The sequence below is a fragment of the Musa acuminata genome, chromosome BXJ3-8 (genome assembly GCF_036884655.1).
Source record: "Musa acuminata AAA Group cultivar baxijiao chromosome BXJ3-8, Cavendish_Baxijiao_AAA, whole genome shotgun sequence".
NCBI lineage: Eukaryota > Viridiplantae > Streptophyta > Magnoliopsida > Zingiberales > Musaceae > Musa > Musa acuminata.
The window spans coordinates 4,129,033-4,151,101 of record NC_088356.1 but is presented as its reverse complement, the minus strand read 5'-3'; the positions used below and the strand labels follow the sequence as shown (position 1 = coordinate 4,151,101).

General features: G+C 36.8%; 2 protein-coding genes across 3 annotated transcripts; one reads left to right on the top strand and one right to left on the bottom strand.

The window, feature by feature from the left end:
- Window positions 1-405: 405 nt before the first annotated feature.
- Window positions 406-14,911, bottom strand: LOC135646157 (protein PELOTA 1-like). Of its 2 annotated transcripts, none has more exons than XM_065165371.1 (17): window positions 14,775-14,911; window positions 14,402-14,523; window positions 14,192-14,274; window positions 13,722-13,797; window positions 13,135-13,209; window positions 13,008-13,064; window positions 10,384-10,429; window positions 9,021-9,096; window positions 7,206-7,281; window positions 7,091-7,123; window positions 6,891-6,959; window positions 4,797-4,903; window positions 3,046-3,118; window positions 2,872-2,910; window positions 2,371-2,465; window positions 816-922; window positions 406-704 (listed from the first exon to the last, which is right to left on the bottom strand). In XM_065165371.1, the coding sequence occupies exons 2-17, from the start codon at window positions 14,450-14,452 to the stop codon at window positions 631-633; spliced, it is 1,137 nt and encodes a 378-aa protein (XP_065021443.1). In that variant the 5' UTR covers window positions 14,453-14,523; window positions 14,775-14,911; the 3' UTR covers window positions 406-630. The 2 variants fall into 2 exon arrangements, with proteins under 2 accessions (XP_065021443.1, XP_065021445.1); XM_065165373.1 differs by having other exon boundaries at window positions 14,402-14,462; window positions 14,775-14,887.
- A 659-nt stretch (window positions 14,912-15,570) lies between these two features.
- On the top strand, window positions 15,571-20,361 carry LOC135646117 (chloroplast stem-loop binding protein of 41 kDa b, chloroplastic-like). Its single transcript, XM_065165291.1, has 10 exons — window positions 15,571-15,831; window positions 15,907-16,041; window positions 16,162-16,248; window positions 16,892-16,982; window positions 17,135-17,189; window positions 17,627-17,687; window positions 17,773-17,994; window positions 19,004-19,120; window positions 19,229-19,318; window positions 20,040-20,361. The coding sequence occupies exons 1-10, from the start codon at window positions 15,712-15,714 to the stop codon at window positions 20,217-20,219; spliced, it is 1,158 nt and encodes a 385-aa protein (XP_065021363.1). The 5' UTR covers window positions 15,571-15,711; the 3' UTR covers window positions 20,220-20,361.
- Window positions 20,362-22,069: the final 1,708 nt, after the last annotated feature.

The following is a 22,069-nucleotide window of genomic DNA, read 5'->3' as shown; positions in this document are numbered from 1 at the left end:
TTAAATTTTAGAATAATTTTATATTAACATTAGACCAGATTTTAATAAAGAACAAACTATCCTCTATCTTCAGATAAAATTAGTTAAATTTTATTTTTAAATTGATATCGCTACGCTTTTTACTAAAATTTATGACTACTTTTGAATTTTATTTTGATGAATAAATAAATTATAATAAATATTTATAATTTATATAAAATAAAAAAAATATTTATTTATTTGACTCCGGATGATATTATCATCGTGTGAAAGAAAAAAAAAAGAATGTGACAAGAGAGGCAATGAGAGGATTCATGAGAAGTAACTGAAAAGTCCAACAAAAATTACACTCAAGAATTACTGATTAGCTCTTCTTTACACGATCAAGCAGCTATTTTTTATAGCTTAAACATCACCACCAAATGATGCATCAAGAAAGCCGCACGGTTATGATTAAGCTTGTATAATTAAACATTACATTATATAGCTAGTCATTGGCAATACAGCATCCCTATACATCAGGTGAATAAATAATACACCTTGGATTCCACTGTGTTCAATAGCAAATCTATGGCAGAAAGCTGATGGAAATTGAAGCATCCTTGGTACATGAGCGGCCTTGGAACAAAATGCTCTCGAGGAGCTCCTCTCTCACATCTCGATGTCCTCCAAGTCTGGCAAGGGGAAGCGCAGTATAGCTGCAACTCCCGTCAACTGTGCCAGTTCTGCATGAGCCCAAAAATGATGAATGATGTAATGAAGTGCTATTTATAAAAGAGAAGAAATATGGCACAGAAAAAATAAAAGCCCATATATCCACAAAGATCATTACTCACGTTCTCCAGATACATGCATTGAAGAAAAAATATGTACGGTGCCACCTGAATCCTTGACTGATTCGACAAACTTAACATACTTTTGCCTCGTCGCAATGTCAGAATTTCTGGAGAACAAAAAATTATATAGATGTACCTTTAGCAAGAAATATACAACACATTGAGCAATCTCAAACTCAATATACAGTAACATAAAATAGAAGTTCAAATAACTATCAAATAAGAGGGAAACAAATCGAATTGCCTACTAAATATATTTCATCACCATTGATTATTTATTTCCTCTGTTCCCTAAGCACTCAAGGACCTGATTATTATGTTTTGTTCCATCTAACATATTGTTCATTTATGACCGATCCACAGAGGTGATTCAAATTCAAATCCTGCAATCTCTTCTTCAATGGTCTAGGTAGGATCTATTCTAGAGTATAAACATATATGATATGACAATTTACTACATTGAATATTGGCCCAATGCCTAAACACTTTAGCCAGCCCCGTTCTCAAGAGCATTTTTAATGTTATATATCACATTTTTAATGTTATATATCATACTGAACATAAACCTGAACCCCTCAACTTCCTCAATTCATCTCATTGCAAACATGAGCTGAGCCAATCCTCTCCTGCCTCAAGTCATGGCGCAAAAGCAGAACCAAGACTCGATCTCTAACCTCCCTCAATTCCAACCAATATAAAAGCTGGGAATCAGCCGCTAGCATAAACCCTCATGAGAAGAGGTCAGTCCTTACCCTTTCTGTTTCCATATTTCTATAACTTTTTCGTCTATTTGATGCCATCGATATGATTGGGTCAGCATGATAGAACAAGTTATATAGCTGGCAGTCGACACAACAAGGTCAATGACACAAAAAAGTGATGCTACACTAACTACTCCAAATGAAGCCACTGAAACTTTGACATCTATAGGACATACAGTAAATTTAGATGAAATGAGTAGTCACTAATTACCTGATAACCTTCAAGCTTGTCTCTGAGTGACAACGCAAGTAATTTAAAAACTTAACTTCTTTACTCAGGTAAGACAATATTATTCTTTTATCAAATATGGTTAATAAAGATGATAGTTTAAATATTTTCCCAACAATAATCTTGCCTTGCTCTGCACATATCTGCTTAATTAGCTTGTCAAAAAGTCACTATTTAGCTTAACAGTTGACAAGGCCCAGTATCAAATGATTATTTCATAAATTTAATAATCATATGCATGTAATGTGATAGATTTTAGATCATCATAATTTACATAATACAAAAAATCTATATCGATAGATTGTCGACATGACATTGACTCCAATGAATAGTTGATAATGATAAACAATACCAATAAAATTCTATATAGATAGATTGTCGACATGACACTGACTCCAACAAATAGTTGATAATGATAAACAATACCAATAAAATTCTATATCAATAGATTGCCGACATGATATTGACTCCAACAAATAGTTGATAATGATAAACAATACCAATAACAACAAGAAATAATGTCCCAATGGATAATGGTAAACTGAGTAAAGAAAATAAATTTTACCTAAAAAGGCCATCTGTGATCAGAAGAGTTTGGATGGCCATCCGCTCATGTGCAACCTCAACATGCTTTGGCCCATAACAAGCGCGTGCCGTATCCTGAATATACTTGTTATTTCATAATCTTCCAAAAACAAACATCAAACTATAATTTAGGGCAAGCAGCATTAAGAAAGCATGTTACTGAGCTTAGAAATTTAGCATAATATTTGTCCACATAATCAGGATGTCAAAGGCATGATTATAAATAGAATTACTCTGCATGTAAATATAGACACTTTAATCACATATTTAGCAGAAATTATCATGTTAGATGCTCAATATTTCTCCTTTAAATCTTAGTTTTTAAGGACAACATTGTGTTCATCTACAGGAAAACCCTCCATGATTGAAGACCTTGTAAGGCCATTGTGTAGCCCTTGTTCCTTGATCCTGTAGCTATAGAGACATTCTTCAATAAGTGATTTATATCCATGCTAGCAATAAGTCAAGTGGGCAAGCTTACATTTGAAAGCATAGTGAAGAAGTCTTTCAAAGCACGGACCTGAAAGATTAAAAATATTCGATAAAAGATTCAAAGAAGAAAAATATGAAAATTTTATTGAAAAACCACAGCGCACTTATCAGGAAAATAGAGAGAGTGAAAAAAAAATAGTACTAGTTCTCTACACATTATTACCTCCTGCGCAGCTTTTGTGTCTTTTATCAAAGACATTACGGTTGGGGCATCCAACACCTCCTTCAAACTGTGTCTGCTCCAGAAAGGTGAAAAAAATAAGTAAAGGTACCAAGTAATATCCAAAATAGTTTATTTAAGAGTTGAAGGAAGCAATAGTTACACTAGGGCATTGAAATGATGACAATTCTATCCAGCATCATTTATTTGAATTAAGAATAAAGCTATACCAGATCCTGAAAGGCAATTGTACTTAAATGTTGACAATTTGCTACCTGAGAAATTCTACAACTTATGATGATGTAAATATTGTTGAAAAAAAAAAATGCAATTCTCTGACTTCTTTAAAATGTCAATCTCTACATTTTGAATTGACGTCGACTATAATCTTCTAGTTCTCACTTGGATAAGAATCATTCAGTTTTGACAACTCTGAAATTACACAAATGAAAATGGCATTTGATCTAAATATGAAATCTGAAATGGACTACGTCCAACAAGTGACCCAGGTTTCCCTGGACATTATGTTGCACTGCAACGGTTCTAAAAAGATGAGTTGCTATATGAGGACAATGCCCATTGGTGGTGAATGGTCAATCTCTACACTCACTGTAGGACTCAAAGTATCAACCTCAAAAGCCTTCAGCTCAGTTTTGACTCCAAATACTTACCAATAACATACTACAATGCAGGAGCAGCTCTTATCCAATTTTTCATTGGCAATACTACAGCTCTTATGTCTAGTGATTAATAGCACAAAGACCCTAGATGGGTTTATCAATACCCAAGAAACAGAGAGACAGAAGAAGAAAGAGCTGGAGATTGCAACAATTGAAGATTGAATTTGTGTTGAGGACAATGAAGGACAAAGACAAATTATTTGCTAAGCTTGCAAGGAAAGGTTACATCTCAAGCTGGTCCATGATGCACCACATGCGAAGCCTTCACTTGTTCTTCTGATCAGCATCAATAGATTATGGTTGCTTGCTACAAGTTTGTCAACAGGGTTGTACGGCCTAGTGTTCCTTTCCTTGATCAATCAGAGTATGTTGAGTACATGCATTGTGGGGCCTTCACAAATGCAGAGATTAATTGCTTGCCTCAAGACCAATTGTACCCCTAAACCAGCTCCAGCAGCCCAATCTAAGGGGAGGACATACTGGCTCTGTGAATGTCACTACTATTCCTGTTTCAACTCAGGCATAGTGCTGGTTCATAATGCTCCCATTGAATCCATCTAGCATGTTCTGTTGCATGCTTGTTTCTGAATTCTGTTTATCATTCAATCTTTCCAAATTTAGAATCACTAAAGGCCTATCAAACAAAAATATAATGGAAACAACCATATGTGGTACGGTATGTGCGATTTAGTAAAGGTTTAACCAGTTGTTAGACAATTATATGGTCTATTGTTTGTAAGTTTCCATGCGAAGTGAACTATCATATAAATGATACTTAAAAAAGTAATAAAAAAATTATGCACAAGCTATTTTGAGAAAAGTTGCTTATATGGGCATCAAATGACTCCAATTACAAAGCAAAGATGATGCCTCCACTAAGAACAGATTAACATGCCAGGTTAAAAGCTAGCTTACATTCTCAGAAAAGCCTAATGCCACAAACTTGAAAACTAATCCTGAATAAAAATAAGAACTCATGAAATAATTCAAGAAATCAACGTAATTGCTGTAAACAATTCAAACATCTGTTAACTCTAATAAATAATAGGCTAGCTGACAGAATTAGGAACTCACTTATATCCAGAGTTCGAATGAGCAAGAATTAGGCGTGATTTGTTCTCTATTATTGGTCTTAGCTCTCTTCTTTCTGCTTCTAAAAGTAAATAGTCACGGAACTGATCCTGCAATGCAGTCAACAACAAGAGTTGGAGTGTACATATATTAATGACAAAATTGGTACAAACTACAAAGATTGAATAACAGTACTAATTTTCAAACACTAAAAATGAATTTGTTTATAGAATTGACATTAACCATTGAACACACACTCCAAACATAAAATACTCACTTTTGCAATAGTCAAAAGGAAACGTAGAAAATCAGAGATACACGATTCAACTACTTTAAATGATTAAATAATCTAGACTATCCCCAACACATGTTTGCGTCAAGCCTTGGTTCCAATGGATTGGTAACATCTTATAATATTTTTAACTTATCATGAACACTACTTCCATCTCCATTGGCACAATCCCACATCTCACTCGTTATGGAATCAGTTGAGTGCAAGGATTGAAATATCATACTGTACCGGAGTTTCGATCTTCTCTTGGTATGGTACGGGACGATATTGTATACCAAGCGATACGATATATATATATATATATATATATATATATATAATTTTAAAAAACAATGTGCAACGTCGCCTCTCTTCTCCCCAGGCGGGGCGACGTCGCTTCTATATATATACCGCCTGATAGCGAGCGGTCCGCGTACCGATTTACTGTCGGACCAATATGTACCGCCCGTACAGGGCGGTATCATTCGAAACTGTATACCTTGGTTGAATGTACTTGTGTGTAATAAGATATCAAGGTATGATAAGACCTCGATCCATATGGGCCAATTCTAGTCTAAATTACCATGAACAATCCTCATTGGACCTCAACTGATACTTACATGGGAATATACAGCTCCTGTAAAGTCCTAGATAATAGGTTTGAGTTTAATTATTTTTTTGAACATTCACTAATAACATGAGCAAAAAAACAGTACTCGTTCATTATTAGTTACTTCCAAAAAAGACAGGATTTGCTTCATCGCATAATGCTCTACAACGAGAGGCTCATAAATGACATCAAAGGATGGCCTCTCTCAAGAGAGGAAGAATATGATTGTGCCTGATGACATGCTAGTTAACATCCTTCGAGGTAATGTTAGTTTGATATCTTGAGAACCTACTCCTCAATACTTATTTCATCAATTTGACAAATACAAAAGTTACACAAAAGATGCTACAAAACAGTTACCAGCTCCACATGCACATTTGATTCAGTTACTGTTGGAGTCTACAACCAAGGAAAACCACAATAATTCTTTGCCAAAAAAATTGAAGTAATAACTCATTCTTTCTATGACCACTTAACACTTGATGAGATACAAGATTGCTGACCAACACCCATCTAGACGAAAAGTTATTGGGTTCTTAATGGTCCAATACTTCTCTAACCAAATGTTAGTTAAGACCTACACAAGAGTGATCATGCAAGAATAGATAAAGAGGCTAATTCATGAGGTAAATAAGTACCTACTAGTTTACTTTTTATTGGAATAATTAATCTCATGATGAATTTGTCGGGATTTTCTACCGTCATCATAGTAGAAAATGAACAAGTACTTTCTATTTCTCCTTTCTTATCCATATTGTACTTGTTCCACATGATGAAGTAGGTAAACATGTACCTTGAAGCATCATAATCAAGGCATAATGAATGATGAGATCTTTGATCTTGTCCACAAAAAAATAAATTTCTGCAACTATATCACCTAAAGAATAGCAAATAAGATGGTCCAAGAACCTCGAGACTAAAGCAGAACACATTAAACTCCTTTTTAGTGACCAATTAACTTTCAGAACTAGCAAGATGTAATATAACAACCACATCCATCATCTGTACTCATCTTTTCATTCGATTTCTTTCAACCAAAAAAAAAAAATCCAGAAGAGGATAACATTTTTTTTTATTAAGAGAACCATATAATTTAGACCAAATTGAACTAGGAATTACTAACAAACAATGAAGTTTAACAGAATTATGAAGTAACCAGATATGACAAACAGGTTGCGTAAAAAAATCTCTTTCTAGAAATGTCGGTTGATTGGACCTTTGTGAAACCTGGGCTTGCAATCACGACGCATCGAACAACTTTAAAGTCAATGTGCTTCAGAAAAGCCTATAAAAGATGCATAATTTATCAGGCCAAAAAGCTAAATGTCTAGACTTTTACATGAAATTCTCTCTCTTTTGTGGCTTAAGAACACATATCAAAAGTGCAAAAAAAAATATTTTCCAAAATAAACTTACTTGGAGAACATTCTCGAAAAACTTCTTGAGAGCCTACAAAATGGATAATTTTGCTTAATTTTGATCAAATGGACATCGAATTACAGACAACCATACTGAATAGTACACGGCATACCAACTCATAACCAGCAATTGCAGGTCCATGCTTACGAGGAATTGCGGTCTCTATTCGAGCTCGAGTTGTAGTTATGCTGTTTGGAGATCAATCATCTGGTTAGTTAGGTATAAAGGTACAAGAGTAATTCGTGTGCACAGAGAGAGAGAGAAAGAGGCCATATATCTACATTAGTCAATAGCACACTGTTAACTTGTAATAACACATGAATCTAATGATGACATCAGAAGATATGGTTCTATGCAAAAGGATTATTGCTTTGGGTGTAAGCATCAATAACTTAGTGTCTCTCTCCACTCTCTAGCTTATTGGTCCTGTTCTGGCAGTCAATTGGGTTTACTAACTAAAAAATTTGGGAATCAGATTTCTTTTTTTGGGATAAAAAAAAGAATATGGATAACTAGAAGAATGGTACAGAAGAAAGCATTATAGTGATGCCTCACACATGCAAAAGACCAAACAACAGACAAGAATACCCATGCAGCTTCATCATATTATAGTGATGCCTCAGACATGCACCAATGTACTGCTTGCACTGAGCATTTCACTTTTAGCCTATGTGCAAAATCAAACATACTGCAGCCCATGTGAATACTAGTTGCAACACCTACAAGTTCTATTTTATTGTTCCCCCCAACACATGATTGTGAGGGCACTCTGCCAAGCCAGATGCCGGAAATGGTGCATACCAATATATTTTAGATGCCAGAACTGTCTACCTAAGCCAAGTTCAGAACCATCAAAGTTATAAAAATTCCTAGATGTCATGGCGAGTAACCCCTTGAAAGGTATGGGAATTTTCAGTTCTTGTTTGACAACTTTGATGGTGTCACACTTATTAAAAAGAGGATAACAAAGCAAAAGGTCCCATGTTATTTTTCATCATACAAACATACAGAACAACTATTCTTACACAACTTATCCAAGATATAATTACTTGCACATGTCATAGTACCTAAATGAAACATCCTCGTCCTACTGTCCCTGTAATAACAATTTATGACAATCAAACAGCTCACTGCATTTATGATCAACCCAACGGGTGAGGAAAAATCCCCCTCAAGATATATGACAAAGGAGAAAGAGGGGAAGAAAAGGAAAAGAAGGATAACAAGAAGTTTGAACTCTCTCAACTCAATGAGGATACACCAAGAAACCACAGGCATGATTTAATGTTTATACCAATTATTCAATGATTTTCCTCCCTTTCCTTTGGTTTTTTGTTTATTTAAGACAATCTCGGACAATGTCCCGTACCAACTTATCATACAAAAAGTAAATGCATTTTGTATCCCCAGCAGCCATACAAAAAGCAAGGACTCAAAAATCCTAGGCTGCAAAAGCCCTCGGCAAAATAGATCATGGTTTCAACAAATCAAAAGCATACGAAGTCTCATTACAATAAAAACACTGCCTCAGTGGACTTACTCAAAATGCTTAAAACCATGAGGATACAAGTAATACTGACGGTGCATTTTCAAAAGTCTTTAGTAGCTGCAGAAGAAACACATATACATGGTGACTTTTCAAACATTGCTCACATAGTTTTATTTAGGATGAGCCACTAGGAAGGAAGCTTCATGTAACAACACTATCCATCTCAAATTACTAACAATGAATCGCAACAAAATAGAACAAAAAAGGTAATTCAGAAAAAAACATCTTATAAAATTTCTGCCAAAAAAGCAATTAAGGTTGTCTTCTAACATTTAGGTATTCATAACAAATATTCTGACTGGTGGTTTAAGTAACAAAACTGAATAATTAATTTACAGAAGTCCTAAGACCAATTCATTCTCTTTTAGTATCACTTACCTCTTCCCTATGAGGAACAAGTGGGCTAGTCCTTCTTGCATAAGAAAAACAGCTAGGTCGGCACTTGCAGCAGGATCTGAAACATATTCACCATGAGTATCAAATTACAAGGAAAATATTCACCTCAACTTCAAGGGAAAAAATAATTACAAACACATTTAAGTGTAAATTACTGGGAAACCAGATGAAAAATATTTACTAATACTTATCCTTCCAAGGAATTAATAAACACTTTAGACAGAGCATAGGTATCTGAGAAATCAATCAATTAGAGGTTCATCAAGTGCAAATGTAAATCCTATATTTCCAGATGAACACAAGGTGAAGTTCATGTTAGTCTAGATTATGGATTAACAAGCAGATGTTTATCCATAACTCAACATTAAAGAATGTTGGCAAAAAAATAAGGATATTATAAACTTCACATCACAAATTAATTAATCATACAAACTGATGAATTGATCAATATGTTAAAATAGTGATGAAGATCAGTTTGGTCATGTGAAGATGGATTACTGCACAGATTACAGTGGCATAAACAGTGTGCTCAGTAAGCTACAAGCAGCTTTCAGAAATCCAGTCTGGGATTAATAGAAAACTTGTTGGTAGGAACAAAAATAAGATACCAGATAACAAACAGCCATATACTGCCTGATATACCAAGCAGTATCGAGATGCAATTGGTGCTACATCAAGTTAATGAATACCGATTGGTATGTACTGGTCCAAATGTTATTTTATACAATTGCTATCATATACCTGTCAGGAGTTCTAATGGGACTTAAACAGCAGTAGATTAAGTAAGATCACTTATGAACAAGATCAGGAAATAAACCACTATTTGTTCTTCTAAGAATCTTAGTTACTCTTGCAGTTTAAGAGAGATTAGAAGAAAATAACAGTTAGTCTCACAAGGCAACGAAATGCTTTGTGAACATTCTGTGCCCAGAAATGGTGGTGGAAGGAAAGGTAATGGTGAAGGTCTCAACAATATGTGAGAAAATACGATAAACAATGAGTAAAGGTTTCAACAAACTTAATTCACTACTTTCAAACTCCAAGATACAATGATTTTCCTTTCCTTGCCTTGTATTCAGAAAGTTAAAACTACATGTCCAAAAGTAATTTGATAAGCAATAACGTTAACCAAGGAATAGGTACAACAAGGTTTAAGGATCCATGGTTTACTAAGTAGTAAATACACATTCCATGATCTGATTTAGAGTAATATGCTTAAAACAATTCATGGATGACTAAAATGACATCCAGATTATCAACATTTTGCAAGCAACCACGACAAACAACAAATTAGTGGAAAGTTCTGAAACTATTTGCGAAAGATATACATTTAAAGGGAGCATACCACATGCTTGGTGAAGTATATCGAGTGCCACCGAATCCCAAATATCCTACATTATTAAACCAAAACAACTGCTCTGTCAAGAATAAAAAAGAAACAAAGTATAAGCAGAATCATCCCCTATGTAAAAAGGATGAACAAGTTTATTTTCATACAAAGTGATACAGCAAAGGTCAAGATATTGACATTATCTTGATGGTCAACACTAACTCAAAGGACGCATTCTTTATCGATATAACTTCACAAGACAAGATACTTCTCCCATCTCTTAATTATTATGGCAAGACTCTAACTCCAGAAATAACAGGTAGGTGACAGAAACAACATACTCATATAGATAAAATGGTTATGTCTGACTTCCCACCAATGATTTAAAAAGGTGCTCGGGCGAGGCGAGGCGAGGCCCGAGCGCCTCGCTTCACTTCCAGGCGGCGCGCTTCAAAGAGGCGCCGCCTGGGCACTCGCCCGAGCCCAGGCGCTGGGCGCTTCGGGCGAGCACCTGGGTTAAACCAGGTGACCGAACCAGCGTTTTAGGTCTGGTTCGATCTCCGGTGCTTTAGTTGGTTCAATCGAACCAACTAAAGCACTGATATCAGCTATCGCTACCCAACCCTAACCCTGCTCGTTGCCGCTGTCGCTCCCACTGCTCGTCGTTGTCGTTGCTCGCCGCTGCTGCTGCTCGCTGCTGTTGCTATTATCGCTGCTCACCGCTCCCGCTCCCCCTGCCGCTACCTCCTTACACTCCCGCTGTCGTTGCCGCTTCCTCTTTTCTCAATCAACACCCCCTTACACTCCTCTTCCTTCTTCTCCTTCTGTATACTGTTAACAATATACTAATAATAGTATTTGTATTTGTTAGATTAATAATATATTATTTTGATTTTATATCTTAGATTTTCTTAATTTAATAGCATATTTTTATTTAAAATTTTAAATAATTATATTTATTAATTATATTATATATTTTTATATTTTAGCACCTCACTTCGCTCCGGCGAGCGCCTGGGCGAGGCGCTTTTGGACCTTGGCACCTAGCGCTTTTTAAATCACTGCTTCCCACAACAATCAAAGAAAGCCTTCATTTGTAGCTTTATGGAATCAGCTATGGTGATACCACTGCCTTTTAACTTGTTGAGGCAACACCCTCAAATAATTTAAGGACTACTATATTATTTAATTCTACCTATCTACAGGTAATATTAGAACCTTTCTGTCAACAGTCAAGTGGAAAGGAGAAGGATTGTGCTATGGCAACTGGGCAACTGACATCCAACAAAAAGCTTTATGCCTTTACCAATACACACAAATGGTGAATAGCCACCAACAAGTAGGAAAGGTTGTTGAATTCTCACTTGACGAGAGAAAAGAGATGGACATTCAACAGTCAATTGATTTATAAATTCTTATACATTCTTTTGTCGTTAGACCTAAAAATAAAATGTGCATTTTTGTAGTTCTACAACCAGCAGCTAATATATGAAAGTAAAACACAAAAATTTAAAGCTTCAAAAAAAGATCTTCCCAATGTTTAATTATTACAAATATTATGGTTGTCGGGCCAGTTTTCTCACACTACCAAAAGATCGAAAAAAGAGATTTTATACTTCAAATAGTGTAGTGACCAGTCGCTGATCCAGTCCACAAATATTGGAGAACAGAGAAATAATGGTCCTATGACCCGTTCTTCTCTACCTTCCTACAAATACTAGTGTAGTAACCAGTGGTTAATCCTACTTTATCAAGGACATTTCTGTAATAAAAACAGAAACGACACATCAGCTAAATTTCCGGTTATTCAAGTTTGTCCCACTAGTACCTGGAAGATGGCGAAATAATGTTAATGACTGAATATAGTGAAATATTCAGTACGCACAAATTGGCTCTTGGACTGAAACAAATAAGTCTGTAAATTCAACCTAGATAAAAAATGAAAAATGGACTAAAGTATAGTTATTCAATTGACTCAAATAAGGAAACAAGAAGGAACAGGCTACAACTCTATTAGACATGAGAATTCTTATCCTTGAACTCTATCAAGTCTAAACAAATAATTGGCTTGGTAGGTATCTTCCTAACCCCTAATTACACTAGAATTCAACTAGTTGAAATATCCAAATATGCTACATGTAATTGAAGTCTACGTTGCAAGGTCTTAAATACAAGCCAATACTCGTTTCAACAACCTGTTAGACTATTATGAAACCATGGTATAACACAAAACAATAATAAAGAAGTAGTAATAGGCAGTACCAAGCTTATGGTTCTACTAATGATGCTTTATTGGACAAGTAAGAACCAACCAGAGCATTGCAGTTGTGACCAGTTTTTTAAACCATACATCAACCAGTGCTTAAGTTAACAAGATGTCATATTTCAAACACATTACAAAGCTTAAACTATTTATTTTGATGAGTAAGGGCAATGACATGAGGAATATTGCTGTATTTCCTTTTCCCCATTTGATTACGAAAGGAAACAAAAGAAATTAAAATTTGATCATTATAAATTAACTGGTTATTCAAATCTTAACCATATCACAGAATGAAAGATCTAGGTACAAGTAGTTTTAATCATTCTTATGCAGAAATTATTAGCTAAAATTTAGATGGTAATAGTTCAGATTATACCTTTTTTAGCAGAAATGGCCTATGTGGCTCAATCACTAAGGTATGAAATTGTCCGATCTGTCATGGTACAAACAAGTTAGCAACTCCAGAATGCTGGTGACTAAGACAAAAATTATGGATAGTTTACCTTAACATGTTCGCTCTCGAGGACATTCTTTCCCCTTATACGCAAGACTGACCCTTCCTTATCATAATCTGTGCCCTATGAATTCAAACACAATGTTCAAAGTTAGGGAAAATATTCATAAACTCAAATAACAAAGGAACCAACATGGATCACTTGAACTTTATAGAAGAAATGAGAAAATTAAAAGCGAGTATACAAAAGAGAAGATAAATGATGCAAAGATTTATCTGACAAAAAAAACAACAAATACAGAAGAAATTAGCAAATAAGAAAAAAATTCAATAAATACAAAACCAAGGAGATCATGGACTTGGAAGCGTCATATGCTGATGTCATGCATTATGAGATGACACCCTCATATGCCAAATATAATCCTCAAAATCAAAATGTCGGACAACAGATTGAACCAACAAAACTGCTTATTCTTCCACCATCATGGTCATCAACTCGCCCGTTGCTTTCCTAACACTCACAATACTATCAAGGGACCTTCCAACAGTCCACATGCTGACTTTGTGCACAGTATCTAGGATAAGCTTTGAACAGGATATATTGAATGCTTGATTAAGAGATAAACCAAATAATACCTCAACTTTAATTTCCAGCTTTAACCTAACACGGTCAGACTTGCGTTCACCAGAACCCATCTCTCGAATGACCTTCCTGTGACATGGTGGAAAGTTGGTTACAAGCAAATCCAGAATATGCTTTCTAAGAATGAACATTATTTGCATAACCAAATCATATGAGAGATGGTATGATACAGAAGTAGATCAGTAAGCCCTTGGAGCATGAGGTTATAAGTTCAAATGCTAATTGACCTAATATTTCAAGGTGCACAACAATTAATGTTCTCTAAAACCCATCACATCAAGAACAATTTGACATATACAATCAACGAAAAGCCTACTGTTTAACAAGAAATTGGCAACCTTGCAAACACGGGATCAAGCCACCGACACAAGTACAAGAAAATAATAAGCTGCAATCCTTAATACTCATTACACATAGCGGACCAAGAAACCAAAATAAAAAGGGAAAAGAAAGAAAAAATTACCTGACGGTCGCAGCTTTAACGGTATCTCCTGCAGAAATCAGATTGTACGCGTGCCACATGTCATCATCCTCTTCCGGGACGAGCTGCAGACGACGCAAACCCAGTAACAAAGAGCGAAAATATTAGAGGTGAAATCCAAGTTCAGTTTCTAAAAGAGATCTAGGGTTCCAGACCCTAGTGAAAGAATAAGAGAGGAACAAACGAACAGACATTAACGCCCCCGGGGCCGTTGGGGACAAGGTCGCGGCGGACGAGCTTCATATCTCTTGTACTGCGAAAGGGGAGGACGAAGGTAAGCGGCGCTCGATCAGTCTCCTATTTGCTCAAACCCACTGCTCGTGACACAAACCACGAGGCTCTTAGAGAATCAATTAGAGATGCACGAAACCATAGTCACATCTGACATCCATCCAGCACAAAGAATTTATCGAGAGAGAGAGAGTCACAGTCCCGAATCGTGACGTCTTTCCGCTGAAAACCAATTGGACACGGAAACGGAAAACAAGGCCGAATCCGATCGGGGAAAGAAATGTCGGATTCCTTGAGGGCGACAAGGAGTTGATCAGAACCCTAAGATGAGTACCTTGCAAAGAAGGAGAACGAGGAGATCGGGGAGAAGAAGCCCGGATTGAGAAACAAGAAAGCCGCTACGTGTTCCCTCTCGCGAGGTGGATGCGAGGAAGCAGAACCATCGAGTCCCACGGCAGTGCTCGCGGACATTGTTATTGGTCCTTCAACACCGGTTTCTCGTCCGGTTCGATGGGTCCGGGTTGGACCCGTTTCAGCCGGATCTAACGTTTCAGGCCCATATAGATTTGTGGGCCGGCCCATATAGATTTGTGAAAAGATCAAAGGATTTGGCAGATTGCGATTAATTATGTTTCATGAAATGGGGATGTCCAAATCAGTGTTTCATGAAACAATCAGTGTCATGCATCAAAATCCTTTATATGAAATCAGTCCACTTGAAACTCCATACCAAGACATCCATGCCCTCAAGGATAATTAATCTGCAACAGGGTGATTGTGTTTGGACCATGGCAGATCAAATTGGAGCATAGATAGAAACACTACTTGTGTGTTGGAAGTAGTTTAACACAGTACCTGGGCAGGAGAGGGAGACACGGAGCTTAAAACTGTACCTGCATCGAATCACTGCTCATCCAACCGTTGATACCAGACCTTTAAAAGATGTGCAGATGATCAAAAGATTCGTGCAATGTCTCATCCAACCGTTGATACCAGACAACTCGGGGTTTCCATTACTCATCCAACCGTTGATACCAGACCTTTAAAAGATGTGCAGATGATCAGAGGTCGAGAGGGGTCTCTCCACCCAAAAGCTGTGGACACGAGCGAAGGCGGGGGGTGGGGGGGGGCTCGTCTCTTATCCTCGCCAAAACGTGAGGCAGCGGACGAGAGTGGACGGCCGATGTCTTCCATCAACACCTCCGCAACCAATTTAACCCGCATCAGCTCACCTCGCGAGGCCGTCGACTCCGCTCGCCTAAGAAGGGACCATGGCTAGGCTGGTGGCGATGCAACCAAGGCAGGCCTCTCCTTGGGCCTCCTCATCCTCCCCGCTCCTTCCCTCGTCTCTGTCTGAGTTCAGCGGGGCGGCCCTCAGTATCTCACTCCAAGTAAGGACCCATCTCCCTTCCATTTGGGGGACGCCTTCTTAAGCTAAGCTGTTGTCCGACTTCAATGTTGTGCAGAAAAGGAGGAGAACATGGCAGCCAAAGGGTGCTCTGCAGGTCACTGCATCAGGTGCCAAGAAGATCCTCATCATGGGAGGCACCAGATTCATTGGTGTGTTCTTGTCCAGACTCCTTGTAAAAGAGGGCCACCAGGTTTTGATTTCTTGTTGATTCTACGTTGACTCCTGCAATAAGAGCAATTCTGGGATGCTCTTTTGGTTATTCTATTTCAGTGGACATGTAATAGAAGAAGGTAGGTGTTGTGGTTGGTAGGTGACGTTGTTTACTCGGGGGAAGGCACCCATCACCCAGCAGCTGCCTGGTGAGTCTGATCAGGACTATGAGGATTTCAAATCCAAGGCAAGTTTTGGATCTTTTTAGGAGAAATGATCTCTTGAATTTGCTAGATACATGCATACATTGGTTGGGCATCATGAAGATGGAGTCTTTTTATGCAATATTAGAACTTCATGATGATCTTTGACTTAGCTTTCCAATATAGCCCTTTCTATGGTTCATTAATACTTTCTCAAGTAACATGATTGAAAATGCTGTCTTTTTTAATCCTGCTATTTTTGTGAGTGAAGAAGATTTTATCGGACGCACATTAATCCGAAAAGACTTAGTAATTGTAAGATTTAACGTATCCTCTCATGTGCAAACCAGTTTAGGAATATCTGGTGTGAGCCCAAAGAAAGAACAAACACAGGGAAAGAGGGATTTGAACTCATGAACTTCTCTGATACTATGATGAATGTTTTATTCGATTACCAGAAATCCCCAAGTCTAAGCTATTAGGAAATGACCCAATACAAATATAAGCTTTGAGAGTGAGTATCAAAAATCGTGTAAGTGGAATCAGACAAGTAATGCCGGTTCCCATGTTGTGTTTCAATCTTATGAGCACCCATGTTATCACTAAATTGTTTATATACCTAATAATATGTGTAGTGTTTTAGTTTTAGATTATGATATGTTACTTCTTGGCTACCCATGCTTGCAGATCTTGCATCTGAAAGGGGACAGAAAGGACTTTGAATTCGTGAAGACGAGCCTTGCAGCTAAGGGCTTTGATGTCATTTATGACATTAATGGTGAACCTTCAATTAATTTTTAGTTCTCCTAATCTTTTGTTCATCATATGTACTATTGCAAGATATAATTGACTGAAGGATGAAGATGCTTGTACCTGAATTATGAACATCACTATATTTGACGTTGAGCCTAATTTAATCCTACATTTCAGGTCGTGAAGCTGTCGAGGTTGAGCCTATATTGGATGCACTGCCAAAACTAGAGCAGTAAGCTTCTCTCTCTCTCTCTCTCTCTCTCTCTCTCTCTCTCTCTCATTTTTCTTCTTAAAGTTGGGAAATGGAAGAGTGAAATTGTTGTAGAGTTGATAATCTATGCTGTGAAATGGTTTTGACAATGTTGATTAACCTACTGTCTTTGGATACACTTTCAAATCTCCTGATTCGTAAAATGTTGAAACAATAGTATGTCATTGTAAAGCAAAAGTATATCCAACACATTATTTGTATTCTTCTTAAATGTTCATTAAATACTTTACTTTAAGGACTATTTATCATTGCTAGTTATTTGTTGTAATCTAACATGATTTTCATCAAATTGGTGGTCTTGGTTTACTTTTTAATTCGTATGCTCTTAAACACCATGGTAATTTATCTTAATATTCTCCTATTATATCCTTTGGCATGCCTGTTGGAAATTTTTGCAGGTTCATATATTGCTCATCTGCTGGAGTTTATCTTAAATCTGATTTGTTGCCACATTTTGAGGTGATTTTTTTGGCCTGACATTATGGAAATTAAGTTTCTGGTTTTTATTTTGGCATCACTAATTTCTCATGAAAGCAATTAATAGACTGATGCAGTTGACCCAAAGAGCAGGCACAAAGGGAAGCTTGAAACAGAGAGTTTGCTGGATTCCAGGGGTGTAAACTGGACTTCTATACGGCCAGTCTACATATATGGACCCTTGAATTACAACCCCGTGGAAGAATGGTTCTTCCATCGTTTGAAGGCTGGAAGGCCAATTCCAGTCCCCAATTCTGGGGTTCAAATCACCCAGCTTGGACATGTTAAGGTTGGTAAAATTGCACAGAAAACAACTTTATATCTCTCTGTAGATGCACAACAAAAATTGGACCTTTCAAGTCTGATAATTTTACATCTCCAAGCCACCATAAAAACTGGAGTGCTCAATCTTTATCTAGCATCTGTCCCAGCTTACCCTATAAATTTGATTGGTTGAAATTGCAGGCTTGCTTTCTCTGCTGTTGTAATTGAAATGACAAAGTTTTGAGTTGTTACTTTGCCATGTCAATATTAATTGGTTAAGCCCATTTCCTATTTGTTGAAGGCTATATCCTCCACTAGAGAAGTCAGTTCTATTTTTGCAGTCTCCTCCTTTGGTAAAACTTATGCTTCATCCATGCCTCCCTACATAATTGTTCCAAAAGATTCTTGGTTCCGCCGTTTTCTTTTTCCCAATTTTTTTAGTTTATTAATTATATACCCAATAATGCATATTTAGTTCAAAAGATTGGATTTTAGTACTTGCTTAATTGATTTTCCCTCAATTATTTTATCCATTTCAAAGTGATCTTAAATAAGTCCTTGTTCCATGCTTGGGACCCTAATATGGCACGCAAAGATCACATCATTTAAGCAGCTTCTCTTGATTTCACATGCTACAAGCTCACTCCTCAATCCAATCCACAGCTAAATATATGCAGCTATCGATCTTTAATGATTTTGATTTAGCATGATGCTTATTGTGTGGTTTTATGCAAGAAGTTTGTATGTCAGCTCCACCCAATAAGTTCTTGTATCTCACCCTGTGTATCAGTTCCACTTATCATTCCCTGGTTCTTTTGCCACCATATGCCTCTTCATTTAGCATCTGCTTCTGTTTTGAGCAGTTCTTCATCAGAGGATGTTCGGGGTTCTATTATATCGTGTTATTATGGAGCTATATTCACTTCTTTTTCCTTTATTAAATATTGGAGAAATATGGTATGGTTATCCTAGAGGCAATGATTATTTACAAAGTCAGCTTGTTGGCAGCCTTTGATAAAGCAAGTGCATTACAGGATCTGGCACGGGCATTTGTCACGGTTCTCGGCAATTCAAAAGCAAGCAAGCAAGTCTACAACATCTCAGGATCTAAATATGTAACCTTTGATGGGTTAGCAAGGGCATGTGCTAAGGTAATTGATAACTTAGAAATTAAATATTTCCTGTTGATGGTACATGTTCATTTTATTGGTTTCTTTAGGGGTTCATTTTGTTGTTGTTGTTTGTTTATCTAATTGCAGGGTGCTGGGTTTCCCGAGCCGGAGATTGTTCACTATAACCCCAAGGAATTTGATTTTGGAAAAAAGAAAGCTTTTCCATTTCGCGATCAGGTAAGCTTAAATCCTTATGGTTTAAGGAGCTATGATTTATTCAGTGTAGTGTACACTTCTTTTAAGGATGTAAGGCTGATGGACTGCATCTTTATCAGTACTGAACGGGCTACAATGGGCTGCAAAACACAAATTTGTAGAAAAAAGTCCCACTTAAATGTTCCAAAATATAGGATAAAATAAGACAATAACAGAGTGTAATAGTGCAAATCTAAATTTCTGGAGAGTAAAAGACAAGATATATGAAACTATTATCAAAGTTAATAGCTAGGTTGAGTATTGATTCATATTAAAAGCTTTGGTGATCAAGCTGGTGAAGCAAAAAGATTACATAATGAGTAATTTTTTAAAAGCAAAGATGCTTAAGACTATTTAATTTTTGTATAATGCTGAACTATATGTAAATCTTTAAATTGCACATAACCGAAATCCTATTATTGAAGTTCTTGTTAATAATGCTCCCATCTTTTATGTGCCAAACCAAGGAAACTTGGTAGCAAGGACAAGTAGCTGATAGAAACATAGTTTTGACAATCTCTTTCTCTTTTCACATATAGAATGTGCTTCCACATTCTTTCAATAAAATTCTTAACTGTATTAATGCTGTAATTGGGTTCCTACATAAAAAATGTTTTTGAACCTTTTCTTATCAAGGAGTTAATGTTTGTGCAGAAATGAGCAGTGTATTCTAAGCACGATAAACTATTTTACCATGTTGCAGCATTTCTTTGCATCAATTGAGAAGGCACAAAGAGAACTCGGGTGGGCACCGGAGTTTGGCTTGGTAGAGGGTCTTGCAGATTCATACAACCTGGACTTTGGTCGAGGGACTTTTCGGAAACCTGCGGACTTCACCACCGACGACATGATTCTTGGCAAGTCACTCGTCCTGCAAAGCTGAATTATTTTTCCTCAAGGAGACGAACTGTAAAGCGAGTTCGTCGGAAGCCTTCATCGTGCCCAGCTCGTGCCAAACTATTTTCTTAATTTTTAGTAATATATTGCAACTTAAAATGAAATCATAGCGTGTCTCATTTTCTTTATTCTATTGTTATTTGGTAATTTCCGTTGTTGCATGATTGCCAATGGGACACCTCCTCTGCTTCAGTCTCGAAACATGATGCGTGATCAAAACCAACATTAGAAACGAGCTTTAAAAACTTAGGCTATGCTTAATAATCCAAGGTCTGTCATACCGTGGGCAGTATGTATCGGTCTGATAGGTTACCGGTACGCGGATCGTTCGGTACCGTTATAGTGCTACGGTACTATACTGTAGCACTGTTACAGTGCTACAGTATGAAGAAAAAAAATTTTAATTATTTGGTACATCCTGATGTATCGCTCGGTACATCGGTATCGTATCGTATCGACCCCGAATCGAAACGTCGGTATGGTACGATACGAAGCAGATACAATAATTTATGTAGGAATGATGTCGCAAGCTAAAATTAGAACCACAGGAAATAAAAATAAATGGATTACAAACCCTTGACACTTTCAGCTCGAGCGAGGAATGGTTCTCCATATTTATGCCTGCAAATAAAAATAGAAGGTAAGCGCAAGGTGAGAAATCGAGCCATCTCCCTCGACGTCAAAAACTTCAAAGCATGGTTGAATCAAACCTTGTTCGCTATGTTGTTTGACAGCCAGTCCAAGCCCTCGTATGATCCTTCTCCTGATGTGGCACAATGTGCTCTGAATATTCCTGGAGGGGCCAACGAATACAATTGATACAGTATGAAAAAACCAATTCCAAGTTGGATTATATTGATTCAGCAATGACTTTATGCATCAGAAGCATGGAATGCCGACCGGTGGCGGTGGCGTAGTGAGTGCAGGCCGAGCTTGTCAGTCATTTCAGCAGCATTCATCGCATTAGGAAGATTTGTTCGTTGGCAGAAACAAGCAGCACTGCATCTCTCGGCTCATCCTGCCAACCACGCGAATTCAAATATTTAACTTTGATGAGCTTTCCACATTCTAGCTCAGATCTAGATTATTCAAATTTGATTTAATTCAATCATTATTTAAGTTCAAATCCATAAAATACTGGATTAGGTTAAGTCAACCCATATATTAGTTATGCACATGATTATGCATGTACCACACCAGATTTGGCTAGCCTATGACTCATGGACTGATTATATGTATCACACGTGACTACCTATGTTGAGTTGGACTAAGTTAATCTATGGGCTAGGCATAGTCTGGTCTATTGACTAGGCCTAGCTAGTAGGCTCTGGGTTGATCTGTAGGTTTGGTCTGGCATGTTGGCCTGACAATTAATATCATATTTGTTATATTTATTTATTCATCAAATCATAAGTCAAAATTATTAAGTATACTAAAGTGATAATTATTATTGTAAGTAAACTTAATTATGTATAAGTGCATATCTCAACTTTCACTAAAGTCCAAGACATAAGCTCTTAAGAAGTTTTCAAGAGTTTGCATTATTCTTTCAATTTGACCATCAGTTTATGGGTGAAAAGTTGTACTAAATTTTAACTGTGTACCCAAAGATTTTTATAGATTTTTTCAAAACTTAGAAGTAAATCTTAGACTTCTATCCAAGATAATGTTAACTAGCACACCATGGTATTACTTGATGTTCTACCTTCACTTATTAGCACATTAGATATTTAGAATTAAATTCTGTTATATCTCTTCGTACCATGCCACCTATAGTTTTGGCATAAATCCTGATACATCTTAGTAGTCTTGTGATGGATATTAATCCTTAATCTA

What these genes read in the sequence shown, in the direction of transcription:
- LOC135646157 (XM_065165371.1), bottom strand. Translation starts at nt 14,452, where the DNA reads ATGAAGCTCGTCCGCCGCGACCTTGTCCCCAACGGCCCCGGGGGCGTT. An exon ending in TATACTTCACCAAGCATGTG is followed by an intron (nt 9,097 to 10,383) that starts GTATGCTCCCTT and finishes AATATGTTTCAG; the next exon opens with ATCCTGCTGCAAGTGCCGAC. An exon ending in TCTTCACTATGCTTTCAAAT is followed by an intron (nt 2,466 to 2,871) that starts GTAAGCTTGCCC and finishes AAGTATATTCAG; the next exon opens with GATACGGCACGCGCTTGTTA.
- LOC135646117 (XM_065165291.1), top strand. Translation starts at nt 15,712, where the DNA reads ATGGCTAGGCTGGTGGCGATGCAACCAAGGCAGGCCTCTCCTTGGGCC. An exon ending in ATGAGGATTTCAAATCCAAG is followed by an intron (nt 16,249 to 16,891) that starts GCAAGTTTTGGA and finishes CCATGCTTGCAG; the next exon opens with ATCTTGCATCTGAAAGGGGA. An exon ending in GCACTGCCAAAACTAGAGCA is followed by an intron (nt 17,190 to 17,626) that starts GTAAGCTTCTCT and finishes AAATTTTTGCAG; the next exon opens with GTTCATATATTGCTCATCTG.